The sequence below is a fragment of the Mustela nivalis genome, assembly GCF_964662115.1.
Source record: "Mustela nivalis genome assembly, chromosome: 6".
Taxonomy (NCBI): domain Eukaryota; kingdom Metazoa; phylum Chordata; class Mammalia; order Carnivora; family Mustelidae; genus Mustela; species Mustela nivalis.
Window position 1 is genome coordinate 97,450,706 of NC_139025.1, and position 21,875 is coordinate 97,472,580.

The 21,875-nt window shown below is 40.2% G+C and overlaps 1 protein-coding gene across 9 annotated transcripts in view; it reads right to left on the reverse strand.

The window, feature by feature from the left end:
• CHD8 (chromodomain helicase DNA binding protein 8) overlaps positions 1-21,875 on the reverse strand; it is a 62,389-nt gene that overhangs the window by 4,789 nt on the left and 35,725 nt on the right. For 5 of the 9 annotated variants that reach the window (XM_082736887.1, XM_082736888.1, XM_082736892.1 and 2 more), the window contains 26 exons: positions 20,161-20,244; positions 16,666-16,803; positions 15,359-15,480; positions 14,972-15,215; positions 13,747-13,923; positions 12,581-12,724; positions 12,095-12,350; positions 11,180-11,390; positions 10,736-10,931; positions 10,065-10,232; positions 9,701-9,880; positions 9,232-9,342; positions 8,690-8,886; positions 8,290-8,489; positions 8,029-8,185; positions 7,850-7,939; positions 7,460-7,563; positions 6,001-6,130; positions 4,820-4,895; positions 4,297-4,351; positions 3,911-4,118; positions 3,264-3,472; positions 2,453-3,172; positions 2,079-2,230; positions 1,495-1,797; positions 38-151 (listed from right to left, as the gene is read on the reverse strand). In XM_082736887.1, the coding sequence (XP_082593013.1) occupies positions 38-151; positions 1,495-1,797; positions 2,079-2,230; positions 2,453-3,172; positions 3,264-3,472; positions 3,911-4,118; positions 4,297-4,351; positions 4,820-4,895; positions 6,001-6,130; positions 7,460-7,563; positions 7,850-7,939; positions 8,029-8,185; positions 8,290-8,489; positions 8,690-8,886; positions 9,232-9,342; positions 9,701-9,880; positions 10,065-10,232; positions 10,736-10,931; positions 11,180-11,390; positions 12,095-12,350; positions 12,581-12,724; positions 13,747-13,923; positions 14,972-15,215; positions 15,359-15,480; positions 16,666-16,803; positions 20,161-20,244 (4,746 nt within the window). Of the gene's footprint in view, positions 1-37; positions 152-1,494; positions 1,798-2,078; positions 2,231-2,452; positions 3,173-3,263; positions 3,473-3,910; positions 4,119-4,296; positions 4,352-4,819; positions 4,896-6,000; positions 6,131-7,459; positions 7,564-7,849; positions 7,940-8,028; positions 8,210-8,289; positions 8,490-8,689; positions 8,887-9,231; positions 9,343-9,700; positions 9,881-10,064; positions 10,233-10,735; positions 10,932-11,179; positions 11,391-12,094; positions 12,351-12,580; positions 12,725-13,746; positions 13,924-14,971; positions 15,216-15,358; positions 15,481-16,665; positions 16,804-20,160; positions 20,245-21,875 lie in introns of all 9 variants that reach the window. The other 4 variants (XM_082736885.1, XM_082736891.1, XM_082736890.1 and 1 more) reach the window with 1 other exon arrangement.

Here is a 21,875-nt window from a genome sequence, read left to right on the forward strand (position 1 = left end):
AACCTAATCATCATGTTAAAGACTCTCTCCCACTCACCTCAACTAGCTTCTTTCTGTTTCCCTTCTTCTTATGAAACAGAGGATGTCCATCTCCCATTACTCCATTAGCCATCAACTTGTGCTTCTGGAATGTTAACTTCAATCCTTCCTCCTAAGAAGACAAACCACCCACCCAAGATGTCATATGGCACATGTTTTTAAAGTAAATATTAAGCTTTGGGGATCTTAGGGTAAGGGTCATCCTCTGGCTCAATGATGAGAAGGAAGGCCATCTGACTTAAGGGTAGAAATTAAAAATGTATCTAAACGGATATACTTTTTCCACAGAAAGATTTTGTTTCTTGACCTAGTGCTCCTCAGGTAGACAGACATTAGGGAAGAATTTATCTCAACAACACCCCATACCTGGTGTCTCATTATTAGCATGGCAACTCATCACAGGGGCAAAATCCTGATAATTCCTATCACATACTAGTTTAAGAAATTTTTCTTGGGGGTGACTGTGTAGCTCAGTTAAAAGTCTAAAGGTCCAACTCTTGATCTCAGATTAGTTCTTCATCTCAGGGTTGTGAGATCAAGTCCCATTTTTGGGCTCCACGCAGGGTGTGGAGCCTACAAGAAAGAAAGAAAGAAAAAGAAAGGAAGGAAGGAAAGAAAATTTTCTTGTTGAATACTTAAGGACCAGCTAATAGGGTTTCAATGTGGAAGATGATCAGGAAAAATAAATGAAATTTCCCATTATTAAATAATAACACTAATTTAACTTCACTAAGAATAACATTATTAACTTTGTAAGGTCCATAATACCTAGGTGTCATTTTTAACAGCTTTCCCACAATTTGATTTCAATCTTTAAAACTAGGTTTCTAGGATCTAGAATCAAGCCACCCAAAAGAAGTTTTGTATCAATTAAATTTTTCAAAAATATAGGTTCTTTTAATCTAGTCCTTAGGAAATACAAGATCCATTCCTTTACTGCAATGACTTTTCCTCAAAGGAGCTTTGTGAACTCTAATTTTTCTCCCCTCTCCTTTCTATTTTTGCTTACTTACTTTATTAAGTTTATTTATTTAATTTTAAGTCACCTCTACACAAACAGGGGGTTCAAACTTAAAACCCCAAGATCAAGAGTTGCATGCTCTGGGGTGCCTGGGTGGCTCAGTGGGTTAAGCCTCTGCCTTCAGCTCAGGTCATGATCCCAGGATCCTGGGATGGAGCCCCACATCAAGCTCTCTGCTCAGCGGGGAGCCTGCTTCCTGCCGCCCGCCCCCCCCCCCGCCTGCCTCTCTGCCTAATTGGGATCTGTGTCAAATAAATAAAATCTTCAAAAAAAAAAAAGAGTGCATGCTCAACTGACTAAGCCAGCTAGGCACCCCAACTCCCTTTTCATTTTTAAAGTTAACTAACCAAACAAGTTTAATATCCCCTTAGTGAAGCAGTCTGCAAAACTCCAGTCTCCTTCCCCATTTCCCAGTGCCTAAATGCTGAGCTTACATCTTTAATCTGAACTGTAAACTCCTTTTCATCCATGCCTCTGCGAAGTTTCGTGAACTGAGCTGCTGCTGTGGTGACTGCGGACACTTCCTCCTCTGCCATGGAAGCTGCGCTGCTACTTCGTGGTGTGGGAACTGGAGAGTCACCATATTCTCCTGGAGTCAATGAGGGACTATCTAGCAAGTGGTTGCTTGGCCCCAAAATTCCTCCTGTTACCATTTCCTGGCTCCGGCGGCTAGAAGGCCACTTCCCTGAGAGTACAGCCTGGCAGACGAGGTCAATACGGTTTATAAGCACACGATCCTAAGTGGGTAGAAAAGAAATCAATACTGGTTTTAGGGCCTGGGTACCAGCTATGTGATTCTGTGACAAACAACAGCACCATCATTAGCAGGATGGTAAAAATCACAAGGCAGAAGGAGGGAAGTAATAGTATCAGATCCCTAAGTCAAACAAGGAAGAGTTTCATGAAAAAAACGTGCTGCACTAAATATAATTAAGGAAAACCAGAACAATCTGTCTCCTGTTCCTGGTTTTTGTTACAGTATATTGCCAGACTATATGTCCAGGAACAAGGCTGTTACCTTGGGCCACTCAGAAGCTCTTTGTCTTTCTTGTAGCAGCAGCAGCTCAGGGGTCATTTGTTCTCCATCTTCATTTGGGAATCCATCTTGGGACATAGTGAGAGACAGAAGACTCTCTTCATCATAGAGCTTTGAGCGGGACCGGTCAGCAGCTAGAGACCATACAGAATGTGAGCAAAGGCGGACGAATAAAGTTACTATGTGGACTTTAAATAAAGGCCCAAAGAATAACAGATCTATTTTGGTGTTCTATCAAATCGAAATCCAAATCTCTCCCACAGGATGCATTTAGAAAACAAGGGAAAGAGCTGGGTGAGGGGGGTGGGAGGGTGGGAAATAGGGAAAAGGGCCAGTAGCCTGTCACATGCACTCACTTAGCTTTTCTTCCTTCTCGTCCTCACTCTCATCAGTGCTGGAGCTGGAGCTGGATGAGGATGAGGAAGAAGAGGATGATGGTGACAGCTTGCTCAAGTCCAGTTCAGAGTCTGAATCATCCTCATCCTCCAGTTTGACTGGTGGAACATTCCGGGAAACCAAAGGGGTGGTATCAGAGGGGGCTACTCGCATCTCATAGTCTTGTGGGGTTGGTCGGCTCCTGGCCACCACCTCATGCTCTAGTTTTAAAGTTAGACTCTCCAGACTGGGGACCTGGGCAGCTGTCTCCTCGGGTGGCTTTTCAACAGGAGCATCTGGACGCAGGGGCAGTGGTGAGGCAGTGCGCGAGGTATACTGCTGGTGGAGCAGTGGTGTAGAGCAGCGTGACAGGGATGGAGCTGGTGCTCCTGCCTGATGGTTCTGCATGTAATTCATACGGGCAGCCAGAAAAGAGAAGTCTGGGTCCTGCATGATGTTGCAGTCTGTTTGGCTCACCCCATGGCGGGCTGCCCCTCGTAGAAGCTCCCCATCGTGCCGAACAGGCTCCCACCATTTGGGCAATTCAGGACCTGGAGGCTGACATAATGCCAGCCGATCTTCCAGAAGGGGATGGCATAAAACTTGTTCCCGTAAGCGCCGAAGCAATTCAATACGGTAGAGAGTCCGTGAGGCCCTCTCCTCAGTGATGGGCTCAATGAACAGATTAGGGTCCGGGGGCTCTGTAAGAGATAGGGGAGGGAGGAGAAATGAACCACGTTAGTTCTGTTGCCATCCATCCCCATTCACCCAAGACTCTCTAGTCTTGCTTACCATCTCCAGCTGCTGGGGGAAGGCGGCACACTTGGCGACACATGGCCACAAAACCATGGAAGTACTTCGTAAGGCTTTCGTCTGTTTTTTTGTCCAGTCGGGCAAATGTACGGAAGCGATCCCAATGGAACTGCATGGTATCGGGGTCATACTCCACACCAAAGGTAGACACTACTCGATAGAAATCAGTTTGTTCACGCCTTGTCCATCTAAAGGGAAGAGGAGTCAGGCAGCAGAGAGCAGAAAAACACAGGGAAACTTGGTTACTTCTTACTGTGAATAAGAATACCTGAATAAACAAAAAATTGAAAGATGGGGCAAAAAAAAAAAAAACACAAAACAAAACCAAAAACAACCCAGAAAACAGCAGAAGAGATAGTTAAGAGGTACTCCATAATATGTAAGATTTTAAGAGTAGCCAGCTAAGGGAAAAAATACGTGGGCAATTAGATCAATGAGAATGGCCATGTAAGAGACCTTCCAAGGAGCTGTGGTTTTTTTGTTGCAGAGGAGTAACAATTAAAGGCAAAAAAGATGTTCCCTCAGTAGGGAAGTCCAAATAAAGCCTTCCTAAGATGCTTTTCAATATAGGACCCATAGCGAAAGGCAAGCCTAAAGCTCAGCCCAAATTCCCAGTCATACTTTACCGTTGCTGTTTCTCCCGCCGTGCAATTTCTTTTAGCTTGAAGGCTGCCTCACAACGCCGCCGTCTCCGGTCCCCTCGTTCTGCAGCCTCTATCTTCATCTGTTCTCTCTTGTAGCTGCGTTGATAAGCTGTTACTAGGCGCCGAAGCCTAGCTGTCAGAGCAGAGCCTGGAGGCCAGAAGAGATGGCCTGGCTGCTGGGTCACCTGGGCTGTGGGAAGCAAAGCAGAATGAATAGGAAGTACAAAAAAGGCAGGAGAGATAACACCAGTATTTCAACCCAGCCCAAAGCAAAGCTCTTAGAAATCCCAGGATAGGACAGAATTCAGTTAATAATTCCCCAAACCACCACCCCACACAAAATTGTACTAGTTGACCTAGAAGTTTACCTTCGTCTCCATCAATCACTGAGATCTCCTCATCCATCATCATCAAGGGATCACCCTAGAGAAGGAGATCCACCCCACAGGATGGAGGGGGGAGGGAAAGGGGGGGAAGTTGGCACTCTGAAATCACTTTCTTATGTGTGTCCTTCTATGGCACCAAAGGGATTAACAAAAACGTCTAATGAACCCTCACAAAAAAATGGAAGCAACCAACTAAAGTAGTAAGAAAGTAGAACCTGAAAAATCAGTTTGCTGTTAATGGCTTAAAAATAAAGGGGCTCGGGAATTTAGCAGTCAAATAATGTACTTCAACATCCAGCTTGATCCCACCTCCTCCACAAAGCCATCCCTGGTCTCCCCCAGCTGGTGTTAACAATCCTTTCCATGAATACTTTATATTCTCAAATAGTAGTTACTTTCCGTCTTATATTATAAATTAATCAGTATACTTCAGAATCCAGGGAATAAAAGAATACTTAACTATTGAGTAATAGAGCAAAGCTACACTCAAATGAGAATTCCTCACCTCATCATCTTGGTCCTTCGGGGGACCCTGGAGTGGTTTATATTCAGGATCTTCGCAATCCTTATCAAAGTCAACCCTAAAATTATCCAAAGGCATGAAAAAAAAAAAAAAAAACCAAGAATGTATCTTCTTTCACTAAGAAGAATTTAGGATGAAGACGTGGCCAAACATACAATCCAGGATGGAACCACAATTTTCCTTCATGCTCAAAGGAATGGCAAGCCAGGTGCTAAGCTCCGAGTAAAGTTAGGTAGAGCATCCAATAAGACGAAGAATGAGAAGAAACTGACAAAGTGCCATTCTAAACTGGTTGAATCTGAAATGAATACCTTGGCCAGAATCCTTCCTTTCTTTTCATAGTTTACCTTTTCTTCTCCTCTTTCCTATTTACTATTATTGTTACATTTGAATAGTTCATGTTTGCTTGTTTTATTTTGTTCTACTGAGTAGAAGAGTGACATAATGATTTGTGATGAATAACCGAACCAGTTTCCTTTGAGGGTCCTGCACTAAGCAAACCAAGACTAGATAATCAAAGAGAAATCTCTCAACTGCAGAGTGCATGGGTATTCATGAACTAAGCCAAATATTTCACATGCCCCTCAGGTCTCCACATGAGAAGTTTTGTTAAACTCACTGGCACCCAAGCTAAGGCAACACTGCCCTACTTGGTGACTCAGTATTAGCATGGCAACTCATCATTGAGGCATGTATCCATACAGAATATATACCTATTATGTGTCCGCCACCATTGGAAGATGATAAACCAGGGCTAAAATATCCTGAGGCTCTACCACGTAAGTGACACAGGAGAGTGCATGGCTATTATCTTTCAAGACAACCAGTTAGTTGTCCTTTCAGCTACTGTGGCTGTACAGATAAATATTGCCCAAAAAAACCAACAACAAAAAAAACTGAACAGAATATCAAATAAGCCATTTGGGAGTAACATTCATTTTCACCCTTGGTTGCATCTTTGGCAAATGTGTTGTTTTAGCCTAGTTAATGGAGTCCTTTCCGCTGGTCCCATTCTTTGTTAATAACCTATCATTAATGAGTATAACCATCATTAAGAATACCGATGGGTTTAGTCAAGAATTATGTTATCTCTATGTATAAGTGACTAAGAGCCTTCAAAGGGTAGACTCAGAACATCAAGAAAACTAAACACCAATGCTTACCCTTCTACTATGTCAGAGAAATTATCCAGCACTCGGTGTTCTGCTGCAATGGCTTTGTCATCTGGTCGACCAGCCTTTTCCAAGAAGCATAAGGCTGGGTCCGCCCTCATAGTATTGTATTTCTCATAGCCTAAAAAAAAAAAAAGACCATAAGCCAAAGAAAAGATTAACTTTGCCTAAAGTGTGCTGGAATAATTCAAATATATGAGCTACTGTACTCATAATACAAAATATTAACCTGGACAGCTGATGGGTTTTATTACTATATTGAATAGTTCTATAGCAATTACAAAGTTTTATCACTAGTTGTGAAAGATAGGAATTTGATCAGAATATTTATAGAATGGTGGCAGATTTAGATAGCCATTTAACCAGTAATTCTTCTGTTATCATTCATACTACACAGTTTGGCAAATGAAAAAAGTAAAATAATTTAGGGCCAAGCCACGTATTTTCAAATAAAGGATAAGAAACACCTGCAAACAAACAGGCAATGACTATGTGATGAATACTGAATGAATGAATGAGTGAATGAACACAATTCAGGATGTGTGGACTCTTCTAAACCTCCTTGTCTCAAAAGTAAATTTTTTTCTACAATTTTATTTATTTGACAGAGATATAGCAAGAGAGGGAACACAAGCAGGGGGATGGAAGAGGGAGAAGCAGGCTTCCTGCCGAGCGGACAGCCTGATGCAGGGTTTGATCCCAGGATCCCGAGATCATGACCCAAGCCAAAGGCGGATACTTAATAACTGAGCGACCCAGGTGCCCCTCAAAAGTAAATTTAAGACTAGAAAATGTTCAGTTTTTCTTATCCATCAAAGTTCAGGAAAACATGTGGTTCAAGTGCCATTATTTTTATTTTATAGTAATAAATAAATAAGTATCTTAAAAAAGAAATGATATTCAAATTCACTAAATCACTGAGCTGGAAGTTGGTTAGCACTCCCTGCTTTTAATACCTAGGATTTGTTATTAAGCTAGACTGAAAAGGGAGTACTCCCGCTTTTTGTACTTTATTTTTTATTTCACTGTAGTTCACACTTCCATCAGAATCCATGTTGAATATTTAGACAAACAGTATGCTACATAAATAGAACACTTTCACACAAATTAAGCATGGTTATTATTAATAAGAGTGGGCATGTATTACCTCCCCTGATTTGTGAAACCTTAACTGAGATGCATAACATACAGACTGTTAATACAGGTTAGAGAACAGATGGGAAACACCCCACCTTAGGATTTAACTATCCATCTGGCCTTTCTAAACATCTATTTATAGGAACTAATTGCTTTGCTGTGGATATTTAAGAACTAGTTTCCTATTCAAACATAATTTTATTAAAGATCAATCAGAGAACTCAAGTTATTGGCCATGAGCGTTTTGCTACGTGTTCCATCTGTGGAAATCAGTCCACAATAGGAAAGGAATAAGCTAAGGAAAGGTACCCACCATGCTTAAAGACTCCAATGAGCAGAGACTTGTCAGCTTCACTGTCCCACCATGTTGTTGGAACCTCCAGCTGATCCACTACTGGGAACCATATGTCAATCTCACTAAAGGTATAAAAGAGCAGAAACAGCAAAGCAATGAAGGGAATTAAAATGACAATCCTTGGAAAGATTATTAGAGGTATCTTCTTTTATCCAGTAATTTAAAATGCTCCTGGATCTACCAAATTCCTTCCACGGGTATCAAGCATAGGATCAAAGACCTGATACACAGATCTTAATTACCAGTTATTCCAAAGATAGTACAGACTGAAAAAAGTAAACCAATCTTTTCTGGAATAAGGCAGGGCATAAAGAGAAATACATAAAGAAAAATACAGCATAACTGTACCTGGCAATGGCACCCCCTAACACCTTCTCTGCCTGGTCTCCAATAACCTCCTGCCTCAGATAATACAGCATTCGTACACGCAATAGCACCCTAAAAGGGAGGAAGAAAAGCTGGCTCAGTAATAATGCAGAAACTCTGAGGTGGAAAATGCTTTGGTCTTTGTTAGTTTCTATCCTTACTTGTTACACTGATGTTTTAAATGCTTCTTATAACTCTCATCTTGGAACAGAGTATCAGGATTATATTTCCGGATCCAATCTGCCTTATGGATATCAAAAGTGCTTTGTGATTTTACTTTTTTCCCCTTGCGTCCACGGGGCACAGGGATAGACAGACCTGGGAAAGGGGAGAAATTGAAGACTTGGATTGAGAAAAACCCTTGGACCTGAAAAAGATTAGGTAACCAATAGAAATCTGAAAAGTAAAGAGTTGATAATTACCTGAATGATTCTGCAATTCTTTTGTCTTGCCATTTTCGGCAGGGCTAATCAAGTCCCAAATGAAGCCTTTGATATTTTCATCCCCACGATAGTGCAAAAGACAGTATACAAGGATGGCCCGGCAAATTGTCTCCACATCTCGTTCAGTCATACGTCGCTTGAAACGTCCATGAGACAAAATATCTCTCCATCGTCCCCAACTAGAAAAACAGAAAACTTTAAGAATATTTTCCTGGGGACTCCCAAAAGGTAGGAGACAAAAACATCTGGGGACAAACATGGTAACAGAATAAAGCTTTTCCCATTATTCCCTCTTTGGTCACAGCCTCCAATTTGAAAGGCAAATAGCGTGTCCATCAAGATGGAAATACACTACCTCTAATGGCAAGGTGGTTCTTACCCATACACCAATAGGTGCTTTTCTACCCGAAAGCAGTCAGTGCGCCCATAGGTATGATGACGGTCATGTCGGCGAGAGCGTGGACGCTCGTCATCTTCACTTTCCAAATCAGAGAATTCCACTAGGTCATCATCTTTCAGAGTGCTGAAGTGGCGGGTCTGTTTTCGTACTCTAGGTGTGTCAATCACCAAATTATTCTACACAGAGAACAGAAGGAGAAGAGTAACTCTCTTCATGACAAGGCCATGGGAAAGGAATTAACACAATTATGGACTGAAATAGCCTTGTATATAACATTTGTAAATACTCTAAGAGAGATTTTTTTAGGACAGGCAAAATATATGACTCAGAAATGAAGTTAAGTGGTAGATATCCAAGCAGTTTTCTGGGGCTTCCTAAACAGGAAGTTTTTACAATGGCTCTTATATACAATATACCATCATAATCCAAGGTCATCATCAAAGAATCAGAGCTGCTACAAAGTCTCCTGAAAGTAATGTGTCTTCTATAATACTTCCTCCCTAATAGAAAAGGAAGCCTACCTTGCTATTAAGTAGATCCATGTCCAAGTCAGCCTTTTTGGCCCACTTCTGCCAAAAGTTGGGGTCATCCAGAGAAATATCAGTCCTATTTTCAGAAGCAACAAAGCTTGCCTAGTGAGAACAAAGGAACAAAGTAAAGTTAACGACAACATTTTTCTGAGCAGTGGGAAACCATTAACTATATTTTAAAAATATATCTCAATTCTAGGGGCGCCTGGGAGGCTCAGTTGTTAAGCATCTGCCTTCGGCTCAGGTCATAATCCCAGGGTCCTGGGATCGAGCCCTGTGTGGGGTTCGCTGCTCTGTGGGAAGCTGGCTTCTCCCTCTCCCACTCCCGCTACTTGTGTTCCATTTCTGGCTGTCTCTCTCTCTGTCAAATAAATAAAATCCTTAAGAAAAAAATAATTTAAATGCTAGGAGACTGCAGTCTCTACCCCCTTTTCCTTAATTTGGCACAGACAGAACATACCTTGGCAAAGGTTGAACCCTTTCCTTCAGACTCAATGGTGATAGTTGTGGTTCGTCTTAACAAGATCTGGTCAATGTCTTCTTCACAAAACTTGGAGCCCTCATCATCTTCTTCCATTATGGCTGCATATGCCCCCTTTCGTAAGAGATCTTCAATCTCTTTCTTGGAGAACTGCTGGATCTGCAAAATCCAATAGAAAAATGAAAAAGCTAACAAGAGAATACTATCTAACCATATAATAACTTAGTTCATTATGTTTTAAGAAATCCAAAGAAGGTGGTCATATTCCTGTGCAAAAACCAGCTTTCTCTCCCTCTATCACTATGACCAGCTACAAACATATCTATAGATAAAGAGGACTCACTCCAGTTATGTTGCCATCTCGACCACTCATGGACTGAAGCACAGCCTTATCCAATCCCAACTTGAGGCTAGCCTTATCAAACATCTCTCTCTCATAAGAATTACGAGTGATGAGACGGTACACCTTCACAGCTTTGCTCTGCCCAATTCGATGACATCGTGCCTGGGCCTGTTTAAAAAGAAATGGAAAGAAAGGGCAAAGATGACATAAAATTGGGGCGGGGAGCAGTGGCAGCAAGAGACCTGTGATTCAAAATACCAATTCATATCTACAAAGAAGACATGAGATCAACTCAAAACCAAAAGTCAATTTTAAGATGAAATTATTGTCCCACCAAGTACACCAGGGGTCTGTAAGCTATAGGCTGCACAGCCACTGTGCATTTGGTGATATTTAACCCCACCCACTCATCTATATTTGGTCTATGGCTGCTTTTGTACTCCAAGAGTAGAGATGAATAGTTACAACAAAAATCGTATGGTTCCCAAAGCCCAAAAGATCTACTATCTGTCCCTTTATGGAAAAAATTTGCTGACCTCTCATGGAGACTGCCACCCTTAAACTAAAGAAACAATTCCATACTCTTTGATGTACAAGTCTAACAGATCCTGATCCTGTTGCAAAACCACTTACTTTAGGTAGTTAGCCCTTAAGACAAAGATTTCCTCTACCTGCAGGTCATTTTGTGGATTCCAATCTGAATCAAAGATAATACAGGTATCAGCAGCTGTGAGATTAATACCAAGTCCACCAGCCCGGGTACACAGCAAGAAGACAAAGCGGTCCGAGTCAGGCTTGCTGAAGCGGTCAATAGCTGCCTGTCGAAGGTTACCTCTGACTCGCCCATCAATACGCTCGTATAGGTACCTGTATGGCAGTTACAGAAAAAAATTTAACTAACTTAGTTAAGCAGAAAAAGAAACCGAAAAAGCAAATTAGGATCAATATCAGTAATTCCATCTCTTTAGCTGACCAAAGACCTAAACAGAAAGTTGAGAATATTAAGTACTCCTTTTATCCTGGTCCTGGCCAACTTTAATTAAACCTAGACCCTCCTACTCTACAGTTTTATGAAGGTACAGTAAACACAAGGCAAGGGATGACACTTTTCTCACCTCCTCTGGATTAGATAATCCTCTAGGATATCTAGGCAGCGTACCATCTGGGAGAAGATCAAAACCTTATGGCCACCAGCTTTAAGTTTTGGAAGTAACTTGTCAATAAGAACCAATTTGCCAGCTGAACGAACCATGGCCTGCAAGTGGAAGTCATGAGGTATAATATGGCAAGCTTCTCGAAATTCTGTTAGGATTTTTTCTTCTGCACCTACCAAAAGAAAAATCAAACTTGATGGTGAGATGGGAAGCAAAGAAAAGTAATCTGACTTGAAATAAACATTTTCCTCACAGAGAATTTCAGCACCCAAAAAATCCTAAATCATCTTCGACTGCGTTATACAAAATACTGCAAACAAGTTAGACTTAAGATTGTAATTGGATAAAACATCTATAACAACGAGGACTAGGATAGTACATGCAAACAACTATCATCACCCTACTGGCATCCAAAACAGGAACTACAAAATGGAGTACCGATGAAGACATTTATCCAGAACACAGAATGACTTTGTTCTTGCTCATGACATTCTACACAGCAAATCCCATAGATTATGCAGGATCAAGGGGGAAGGACTAGAGAAAAAGATTCCACATAAGAATTGTTTGGAAGTGCCCAACTCTTGATTTTGGCTCAGGTCATGACTGCAGCAGGGTCATAACACTGAGCCACACATCAGGCTCTTCACTCAGCGGGAAGTCTACTACTCTCCCTCTCCCCAGCACAGGTGTGCTCTCTCTCTCTCTCTCTCAAATCTTTAAAAAAAAAATCTTAAAGTCTTAAAAAAAATTGTTTTATAAGAAGAATCCCCTTCCCTCCCAAATCAGTCAACATATCCACTGTTCTTCAGGGATATTATTTGCAAGTAAATGCATGTGATATAGAAATGTAGGTATTGTCCAGAACTCTCTCACCATTGATGAGATACGGGTGGTTGCAGCATTTGCGCAACTCCATCATTGTATTGAGTAGATTAGGCATGTTTGTATGACCTGCCCCTTTGGAAAGGAAGGAAAAATTCTTCTCCAGAATAGCCCGGTAATATTTCTTCTGGATGTTGGTCAACTCTACTTCTATGATAGTTTCCTGTTTGGGTGCCAGATTCTTTTCGACATCCTCTTTGAGTCTTCTGAGCATCATTGGCTTGAGAATGGCCTGTAGCTTTTGAACCTGTGCCAATACAGGAGAGAAAATAAATAAAAACTATTAGACAAACATTCCCACATTACATGGAAACATGACGGAATACAATGAGAGCTTTCCATTATCTGAAAAATGTGGATCTCGTACAATGTCACCAATGATGTAGGCACAAGGTTATAAGGAGTTCAGAGAGGTCCATGGCAACAAAGGTGTGCCTAGTACAAACATTACCTTTCTTGTCCAGATAGACTTCCTACCTGCTCCTCTGTCTTGAGATCCCCAAAATCCTTGAGGAACTCTGATTCTGAAGGAAACTGTGAAGGTTCCAAGAAATGAAGCAAGCTGAACAGTTCCTCCACAGTATTTTGCAATGGCGTTCCTGTGAGTAGCACTTTGTGTTCCTAGAAATGGAGAAAACAAAAATATGGTAAAACTCAAAAATATAAAGGACTTCTGGGGTTTTCTCTTAGGTATAAAACTTTAGTTTTAATTTCATTATCTATAAAATTATGGGAATGGACCAGATTACTATCTTTTCTTTCACTTGCTCCCTCTTCTGATAAACACAAAACATTAAAAACAAAAACAAAGACAAAAAACAAAAGCCTTGATATTATTTAACAAGAATTTAAATATTAAGATTATAAGCAAATGAAGAAATATTCAAACATATGGGTTTTTTTTCCAATTACATAGGCCTTTCCACACTCAACTCCCCACAGATATCCTAATATGTCCCCCTCTAGGGAATGTACCTGTGCTGGATTAAATATGGCCATTAATTCTTTGTAGTTCCTCCTATCAAGGTTCACCCCTTGAATCTGGGCTTGCCTTGTGGCTTGCTCTGACAAAGAGAATGTAGCAGAAGTGATATTGTGTGAGTTTCAGAGCATATACCTCAAAGGCCTTGCAACTTCTGCCTTTGCCCTTTCTGGATACTACCCTGACTCCACCATGTCAAGAAGCAAAGTCTGGCCTACTGGAGGATGACAGGTCATATGGTAGATGACCCAGAAGCCCACCAACTGCCAGCAGGAGCCACATTACTGACTACAGGCAAGACCATAAAAGGGATGGCCTAGCTGTGCCCAGCCCAAGTTGCTGACCTAGAGAATCATAAAAAATAACAGTTGTTGCTTTAAGCCAAGTTTTAGGGTATTCATTATGTCGCACTAGGTAACTAATATCGTATCCCACCTCTCCACCTGATTAAGAACTGCTAACATACAACTATCTTCTAATTCTAAAGTTTATAGGACTTTTATATGACTTTCAGGTGTCCATTCCCATAGGCCATACCCACCACCCAATAGTAAGATCCTAATGTTTTTTCTCTGCTAAATTTGTTACAGTAATTCCACAGGGAATTAGGATTATTTTAATTCCAGGTGTTTCCACCCATAAGTCAACATAAAGAACTCACCAGGTCCATGTGCTTGAGGCTATCAAGCAGCTTGCAATTACGGTTCTTTAGCCGATGGGCCTCATCAATAATGACACAACGCCATTCAATCTCACGAAGCTCAGGACAGTCTGACAAAATCATCTCAAAAGTGGTGATCAGGGCATCAAACTTGTATGCGCCTGGGATGAGGCGCCCCTAAGCACGAAGGCAATAAAGTTAAAAAAGGCCTAATGTCCTCTAAGTGAGGACCTCTTCTGCATTACACATTCTCTTTTCTATATTCAAGCAGGCTTAGTAGGAAATACAAACAGCACCACCCCCGATCTCTGCTGCTATGTATTTTCCTGATAAATAGTGCCAAATCACTGAACCTAAGACACAATGTTTCCTTAAGCTATCAGTTTCTTGGGAAAATGACAGACCTCACTGTATAAAGCTGGACACTTTCGACTCTGCTGTGTGCCTAGTTCATTTATCTCAGATCTAGATCTTTTGGTAGTTAACACTGAAATCCACAAATATTGGGCACTGTTGAGATATACAAGACAAGACTGAAAGTGAAACAGGTAATACCGTTACTGTCTAAAAATGGACAGGAGAGGGGTAACTGGGTGGCTCAGTGGGTTAAACCTCTGCCTTCGGCTCAGATCATGATCTCAGAGTCCTGGGATCAAGTCCCACATCGGGTTCTCTGCTCAGCAGGGAGCCTGCTTCCCCCCCACTCCCCGCCACTGCCTGCCTCTCTGCCTACTTGTGATCTCTGTCAAATAAATAAATAAAATCTCAAAAAAAATTTTTTTTTAAAAACAGGAGAATTGAATCAGTTTAACAAAATTAAAAGCACAAATGTGACTAACAAAGGATGAATGATTCAAATTTTTATTTTTAAATTTGTATAGAACAAAAGAACTAATCTGAATGAAAAATTTTAGTAGTCTTTAAAGAAAGAGAGGAAGTAGCTTAAGTTCATCACCTCAATACTTCTTGATGAAAACTCAATGCCAATAAAATTCTATTTAAAATGCATGTATTCATAAATAGAACTTCCACTGAATCAAAATGTCCACTGGATCAAAAGAACAAAAGTCAAAGAAAAAATTCCCTGTGCAATCTAAACAAAATGCCGTTAAGTCACTTCAGAAAATCTTAATACTAGTCTTTTATTCATATAAAAGCCTCTAAAATACCAGGTACCTTGGCCTACTCTCTCTGAACTATTACATTCCCATGATCTACAACTCACCCGTGAATCTTTGCAGTACATTTCATATTGCTGAATCATCTGACGGCTGGCCAGACTGCCATGGTATACAATAGTGTTCATTTCTGTCCATGTATTGAATTCTCGCTCCCAGTTAGTAATTGTGGACAGTGGGGCAATGACCAGGAAGGGGCCATGGATGCCCACATTATAAACTTCCTGCAAGAAGGCAATGGACTGGATAGTTTTGCCCAGTCCCATCTCATCAGCCAGGATACAGTTCTGCCTGAAGATTCATCATGGAAAAAGAAAAGCATGTCAAAAGATACATCTTTTTAAAAAATACGTAAAAGGAACTATTTCAACAGAAAAGAGATAAAAATAATTCCAGGCCAAGCCTACATTTCATGGGCCTACTCTTTTCTGTACCTGTTATACCAATTAAAGAGCAGCCAGTTGACCCCTTCCAACTGATATTCCCGTAACTGGTTTCTGTTTTTATACTCATGTGACAGCTCCAACTTCTTCCAGGCACTTGCCTGTGGACGATTCTACAAAAGAGAAAATTTGAATAAATGGGGTGAAGACACTAAAAAAATTAGGCAAACTTACTAGGGAGTTCTAGGAGCCAAAATCGATTTAAAAACATTTAAAATATATTCAAATTCATGAATTCATAATAAAGTTTAAACTAAAATAAAGTTTAAGAAACTTAATAAAAGAGGAAAACCAAAACCACTGGTCACTTTTGGAGAATGCAAGAGAACTACTTCATTATTTTGATATCTGGGAAATAAAGAAAGAAAACAAAGCATTTATCTTCTTTTCCTATATCATCTGTACCTCAGAGTAACCAAACAGTACATGAATCATTATTTCCTTTTATAGGAGATTCTAGCTAGTAAGTAAAAACATGATATAATTAAAATAACATCATTTTGAAATCCTTAAAGAACAGGCCGAGGCAATGATCATAAATGACTAATAATATCTCAAAAGACAACCTGATAGAATCACATATGACATAGATTTAGTGTCTCCCTTCCCCATTTGATCAAGCCTTTAAAAGAGTGATACTAATGGAATTATGATGATGTTTACATCTGACACTAGCCAAATGTGATTACTGAGCATGTGCAATGTAGCTATTGGCTACTATATTAAGCACAGGGCTAAAAAGTTCCAGTGGACACCACTGTTCTGTATCTAACCATTTATGTAAAATAATAAAGAACAGAGAACACATTAGAAGTTTCCAAGAGAGGTGTAACTGGTAAACTTCAGATTATGGAAAACCCTAGAGAACAAACCACCTGATTTCTTCAAGAGAAATTATAAAGTAGGGGGAAACTAATATTAAGAGATATTTGAGACACATTAACTGACAGCACTATATATACCTTTATTCAAAATCCAATCTAAACAATTTAACAAAAATTAGAATATAATCAGGGAAATATATATAGCAATTGGTTATTTGTTGATATTTAGGAATGGTTAAATTTTCTCAGGTATAAAAGTGGTTTTACCTTTGGACATAAACACTGAAATACTTAAAGATGAAGTAAAGGAATCTAGGATTTGCTTTAAAATAATCTGGAAATTAGTAGACTATACTGTTTCTTTAACTTTTGTATATGTTTGAAAATTTCTATATTAAACTACATAAACTTCTATAAATAAAAACTAAATCATTACCTACATGGACTTTACATTCTAATTGCAAATGTACTTACTACTCTTTTGAGTTCTGGGTGTCTTGACTGAATCCGCTTAAATTCTCGTATCTTGCCCTCATCAACATCCTCTTTCAGCTCCCACGTACTATCCTCGTAGGGCAGCGAGCACCATTTCACCAGGTAGTAAATTACAGGCTAAGAGAGAAAAAGCTAAAAGCCTTAATAAACAGATTCTGTGTTCTCTGCTGTTATTAAAGGGTAAGAATTATTTTTTAAAGATTTTATTGATTTATTTGACAGAGAGACAGACAGTGAGAACAAGAACACATCAGGGAGAGTGGGAGAGGGAAACCAGGCTTCCCACAGGGAGCCTGACATGGGGCTCAATCCCAGGGCCCTGGGATCATGACCCGAGCCAAAGGCAGATGCCCAACAACTGAGACACCCAGGTGCCCCAAAGGGTAAGAATTTGACTACAGAATCAGATCACAAAGTGTTAATACCTAGAAAGTGCTTTAAAAAATAGGCTGGGAGGGGCGCTTGGGTGGCTCAGTGGGTTAAAGCCGCTGCCTTTGGTTCAGGTCATGGTCCTAGGGTCCTGGGATTGAGCCCTGCATCGGGCTCTCTGCTCAGCAGGGAGCTTGCTTCCTCCTCTCTCTCTGCTTGCCTCTCTGCCTGCTTGTGATCTCTGTCTGTCAAATAAATAAATAAGATCTTTAAAAAGAAAAATATACTTAAAAAAAAAATAGGCTGGGAATACCAATCATAGGCTCACCTGCTGAGGCACTGTACTATTCATGGCTTGGATCATTTTTCCAAGCAATTTATCAGAATCTGTTTTAAGAGGCAAAGTTATACCCAGCAGTTTCTAGAACACTAAGCACTGAAACATTATGCTCATCAACCATGAAAATGCAAAAAATAAAATAAAACAAATGCTTTTCCAACATTATGTTGAATTAGGTTGAAACTGAAAGATAGGGCTCTGCTTCATACTATTATCCTGACACCAAATTTAATAACAGTGAAAGAGTGGAAGCCAGGCTACTTTCCTAAGTGAGGAATGGATTAACCCATTAGAGCAAAGCAGGGTTGAAATCCCTGGGCTTCTGAGCTTCTGTAGCTCTGAGTGCAGTTGCTACTCCAAAAAGAAGTCATATGGTAGAAAAGAGATTTGCTTGTGAGCTAGGAGGTAACTAGCAGAGGTGTCACTGAAGACAGGTAACAAGAGAGAAGAGAGGAGGGGCAAATACTAAAGCTCTAACTACAATACTGTGCTCTATATATGTGTTCTGCTGCAAAGGGACAGGCAGTGACCTGGGGTAAAATGGCTCCTGTTCTCATGACTCAAACTGATCACTGCCCTGACTGCATTTCTATTTTTGGTCTATATGAAAAAAGAAGGATTAGGGGCACCTGGGTGGGTCAGTGGGTTAAAGTCTCTGCCTTCGGCTCAGGTCATGATCCCAGGGTCCTGGGATTGAGCCCCACCATCGGGCCCTCTGCTCAGCAGGGAGCCTGCTTCCCTTCCTCTCTCTCTGCCTGCCTATATGCCTAATTATGATCTCTGTCAAATAAATAAATCTTAAAAAAAAAAAAAAAGAAAAGAAAGAAAGAAAAAAGGATTAGATGGGGCCTAGTGTAATCAGTAAGAATCTCTAGTACCACTTCACAGAATACCCCTAAAACAGCCAGCAAGAAGTCTGAAGATATAAGCACCTCAACAGAATTACAGATCAAGGAATCCCTAGAATTAATCTAGCTGCTCTTTCCCTAGCCATTTGTCCAGATAACATATTTCCGGCATCTTAACTTACTTTTCCAAGGACTTATTTATAATCTGGTTTTCCACTCTTAGGTCATGTAAAAGGATGACCAATTAAACTTATTTTGGGGAGGGGGAAAATTGGGTTCACAGAATGTTGTAATCTAATATTGGAGCACAATTTATAGCACCAGGAAACTAAAACATTTTCATCTGTCTTGCCATTTCCAACAGTCCAAAGATCAATTGCTTTTTTAAGAGTGGTAAGTATGTTGGTAAGAGCACAAGATGTTCAAGACTGATAAGGCTGAGATCCTAAAAATGACAAGAATTTAATAGTAGCTAACATGTCCATTCTAAAAACTGGTCCATTCTCCACTCACCTCCTGCTAATGAACAATAAACAGTAACTCCCACCCCAACCCATAAAAGCAGAAAATGTGTTTTCTGAGGCATGCTTGTCAGGATCTGAAGACAATGAACTGTAATAGGCCTTGGATGTCTAAGGTTCTGAATGACCCTAAAGGCTTCTAAAATAGAGTAAACATAGAATTTTAGAGAGGGAAGACTTCTGATTCTTAGAATCCATAAGGGTGATATATGGACACATGTCATTTAGCTTGTGAGTGAGCCTAGCTCACCACTGGCACTGACATTTTAATTAAGTTGTGTTGTTCTCTACTGGTCATGGGGTAAGGAGTAACGGTCAGATGTGATAAAAACTTGATGTAATGTGGCCCTACCAAGAACTTATAGTTGAAGTGAAAAGAAAGCGATAGTTTCTAAGGGAATGGTGATTCATAGTCTAAGTTTGAAATATATTTAAAAAGACACAATGTTGAATTCACTGGTGGCTTAGATCTTTTCAACTTATTTGGAAAATGAAAAAACTGATTTATGAAACTGTATCAACAGGTTAGTTTTAGCACATGACCAATCTGCTAACAGAGCTTTAGTGCAGTGATTCCCAAATCAAGCTATGTTTGACAATCTCTTGGAGAACAACTTAAAAATCCAGATCTCTGGGTCACACCTAAAGATCTACTGAATGTGAATCTGTGGGAGTGCAATTCCATATTCTGTTTAAAAGTATAGATTCAGATGCAGTAGATTGGTTTTAATGATAAATGAAAATGTATTCAATTGATGGTAAGTTCAAAAAGTAACTCTCAGTGATATGGAGAAAGCTAGGAGTCTGTGGAGGCATTTTTATATTTATAAATATGGAGATTTGTGAAGTATCCCTATTCCTCTCCCCTTCTATAACCTTTAACCAGACGTCAGGGGTCTCCCATATAAAATCTAAGAGAAAACAAGATCAAGGTGAAGGAGTACTTGTTAATATAGCTCCTGGTACTTACAGCGCTCAATGTTTGACTTTATGAGAAGCTTTCCTTTTAGCCTCTCTCCCTATTCCCTTACCTTCCCAGTATCATTCTTTTTTTTTTTTTTTTTAAGATTTTATTTATTTATTTGACAGAGAGAGATCACAAGTAGACAGAGAGGCAGGCAGAGAGAGGAGGAAGCAGGCTTCCCGCTGAGCAGAGAGCCCGACGCAGGACTCAATCCCAGGACCCTGAGATCATGACCCGAGCCGAAGGCTGCAGCTTAACCCACTGAGCCACCGAGGTGCCCCTTCCCAGTATCATTCTACGAAGGCCTCAGAAAAACTCAAAAATACCTTTTTATCTAAGGGATTTCTCAGCCATATCTTCATAATAAAGGATGAGCAAGCAGACCAGAAGAAATCTCTGAGACCATCAATGTTCTACCATGCCCCAACTCACCTCCCCATTGTCTTTGTCAATACTGTGAGACTCATCCAATATCCTATCCACTTCTACATAGTCTGGATTGAAGGGTTCTTCATCCTAGAGGAGTTATGAAACAAACAGTAAGACCAAAAGATCACTGTCCAGTAAACCCAACCTTCCATCCCACCTTTACCTGGTGATCTCACTTCAAAATTTTTTTTAAAAAGATGCCTTCAGAAGGGAGTCCCCCCACCATTTTCACCATATAAAATCCTTTTTAAAAACTTAATTAAATCTGCACCTATCTTGTCACCTATGACCAGAGTAAGTGTCTTCTAACAGAGGTCATTCTCTCCATATATTCTCTGGATTCTACCCCTTCTCAGCCTCTTCTCTCTCTTGGATCATTCCCATAAACACACAGATATATTCTACTATTTCACATCTTAAAAAGACCTCCTTTATTCTTCATCTGCCTGCAACTATTTTTCTGTTCTGCTTCATACCCAAGCAGCCACTCCACTCTACCTTCCACTTCCTTCACACAACTAAATTACTCTTGTTGATGTTATTAATAATCTCCAAATTGCCAAATATAATGGAACATTTCTGTCCTCATCTCACTTAACTTCTATGAAGTATTCCACAATTCCTAATTCTCTCCTTTAAAAACCCTTGGGTTTTCTGAGACACTACACTTTTGTCAATAGCCCTTCCCCCTTTATTTTGGTTTCAGCCAATTCTTGATCACCTTCACTGGTTCTTTTTCTTCTAAATCATTAGTATCCAACTTTGGGTGGTATCTGAAAACAAATAACCAAAGACTCCAAAGAAAGATCTTAAAGAAACTTTAAGTAAAAAACTCTTCCTTATTAAGACACTTTTCCTTCTTGCTTTTTGTGACTTTGCTTCCTAATCTTTCTCCTGCCACTCTGGCATACAGTTCCTTCTCCTTCACCTGGACCTCTATATTTGGGAAAAGTCTTAAAGCCTTAGTTCTGGGCTCACATCCATACTATTACAGAAAGAAGTTTCATAAAAAAATACAGAACTATTAGAATGTATAGAAATCCTTCCCCCTCAGGTGGCTTTAATCATTATTAAGGTTTTAATAACTATTTATATGCTGACAAAATCCAAATTTTAATTGCAACCTGAAAAATCCAGATTTGTGTATCTGTGCTTACTAGAGATAGGTTAAGGAATTTTAAGGTTAACATAGTCTAAACTAAAAGAAATTTTTTAACAATTTTATTTATTTATTTGACAGAGAGACAAGCAAGAGAGGGAACACAAGCAGGGGGAGTAGAAGAGGGAGAAGAAAGTTCCTGTTGAGCAGGGAGCCTGATGCAGGGCTCGATCCCAGGACCCTGGGATCATGACCTGAGCCAAAAGCAGATTCTTTTTTTTTTCAAAATTTTATTTATTTGACAGAGAGAGATCACAAGCAGGCAGAGAAGCAGGCAGAGAGAGGGGTAAGTGGGCTGGGCTGCCCGCTGAGCAGAGAGCCCGATGTGGGCACTGATCCCAGGACCCTGAGAGCATGACCTGAGCTGAAAGCAGAGGCTTAACCCACTGAACCACCCAGCTATCCTGAAAACAGATGCTTAAGAAATGGGCCACCCAGCTAAATTCTTGATTTCCCCCAATCAGCTGCTTCTAACATCTTTGATACTTTAATAGATGCCACCTCAACCCATTTGCTCAGACCACAAACCTATCATTTTAAGCCACCATACCAAGCCCTG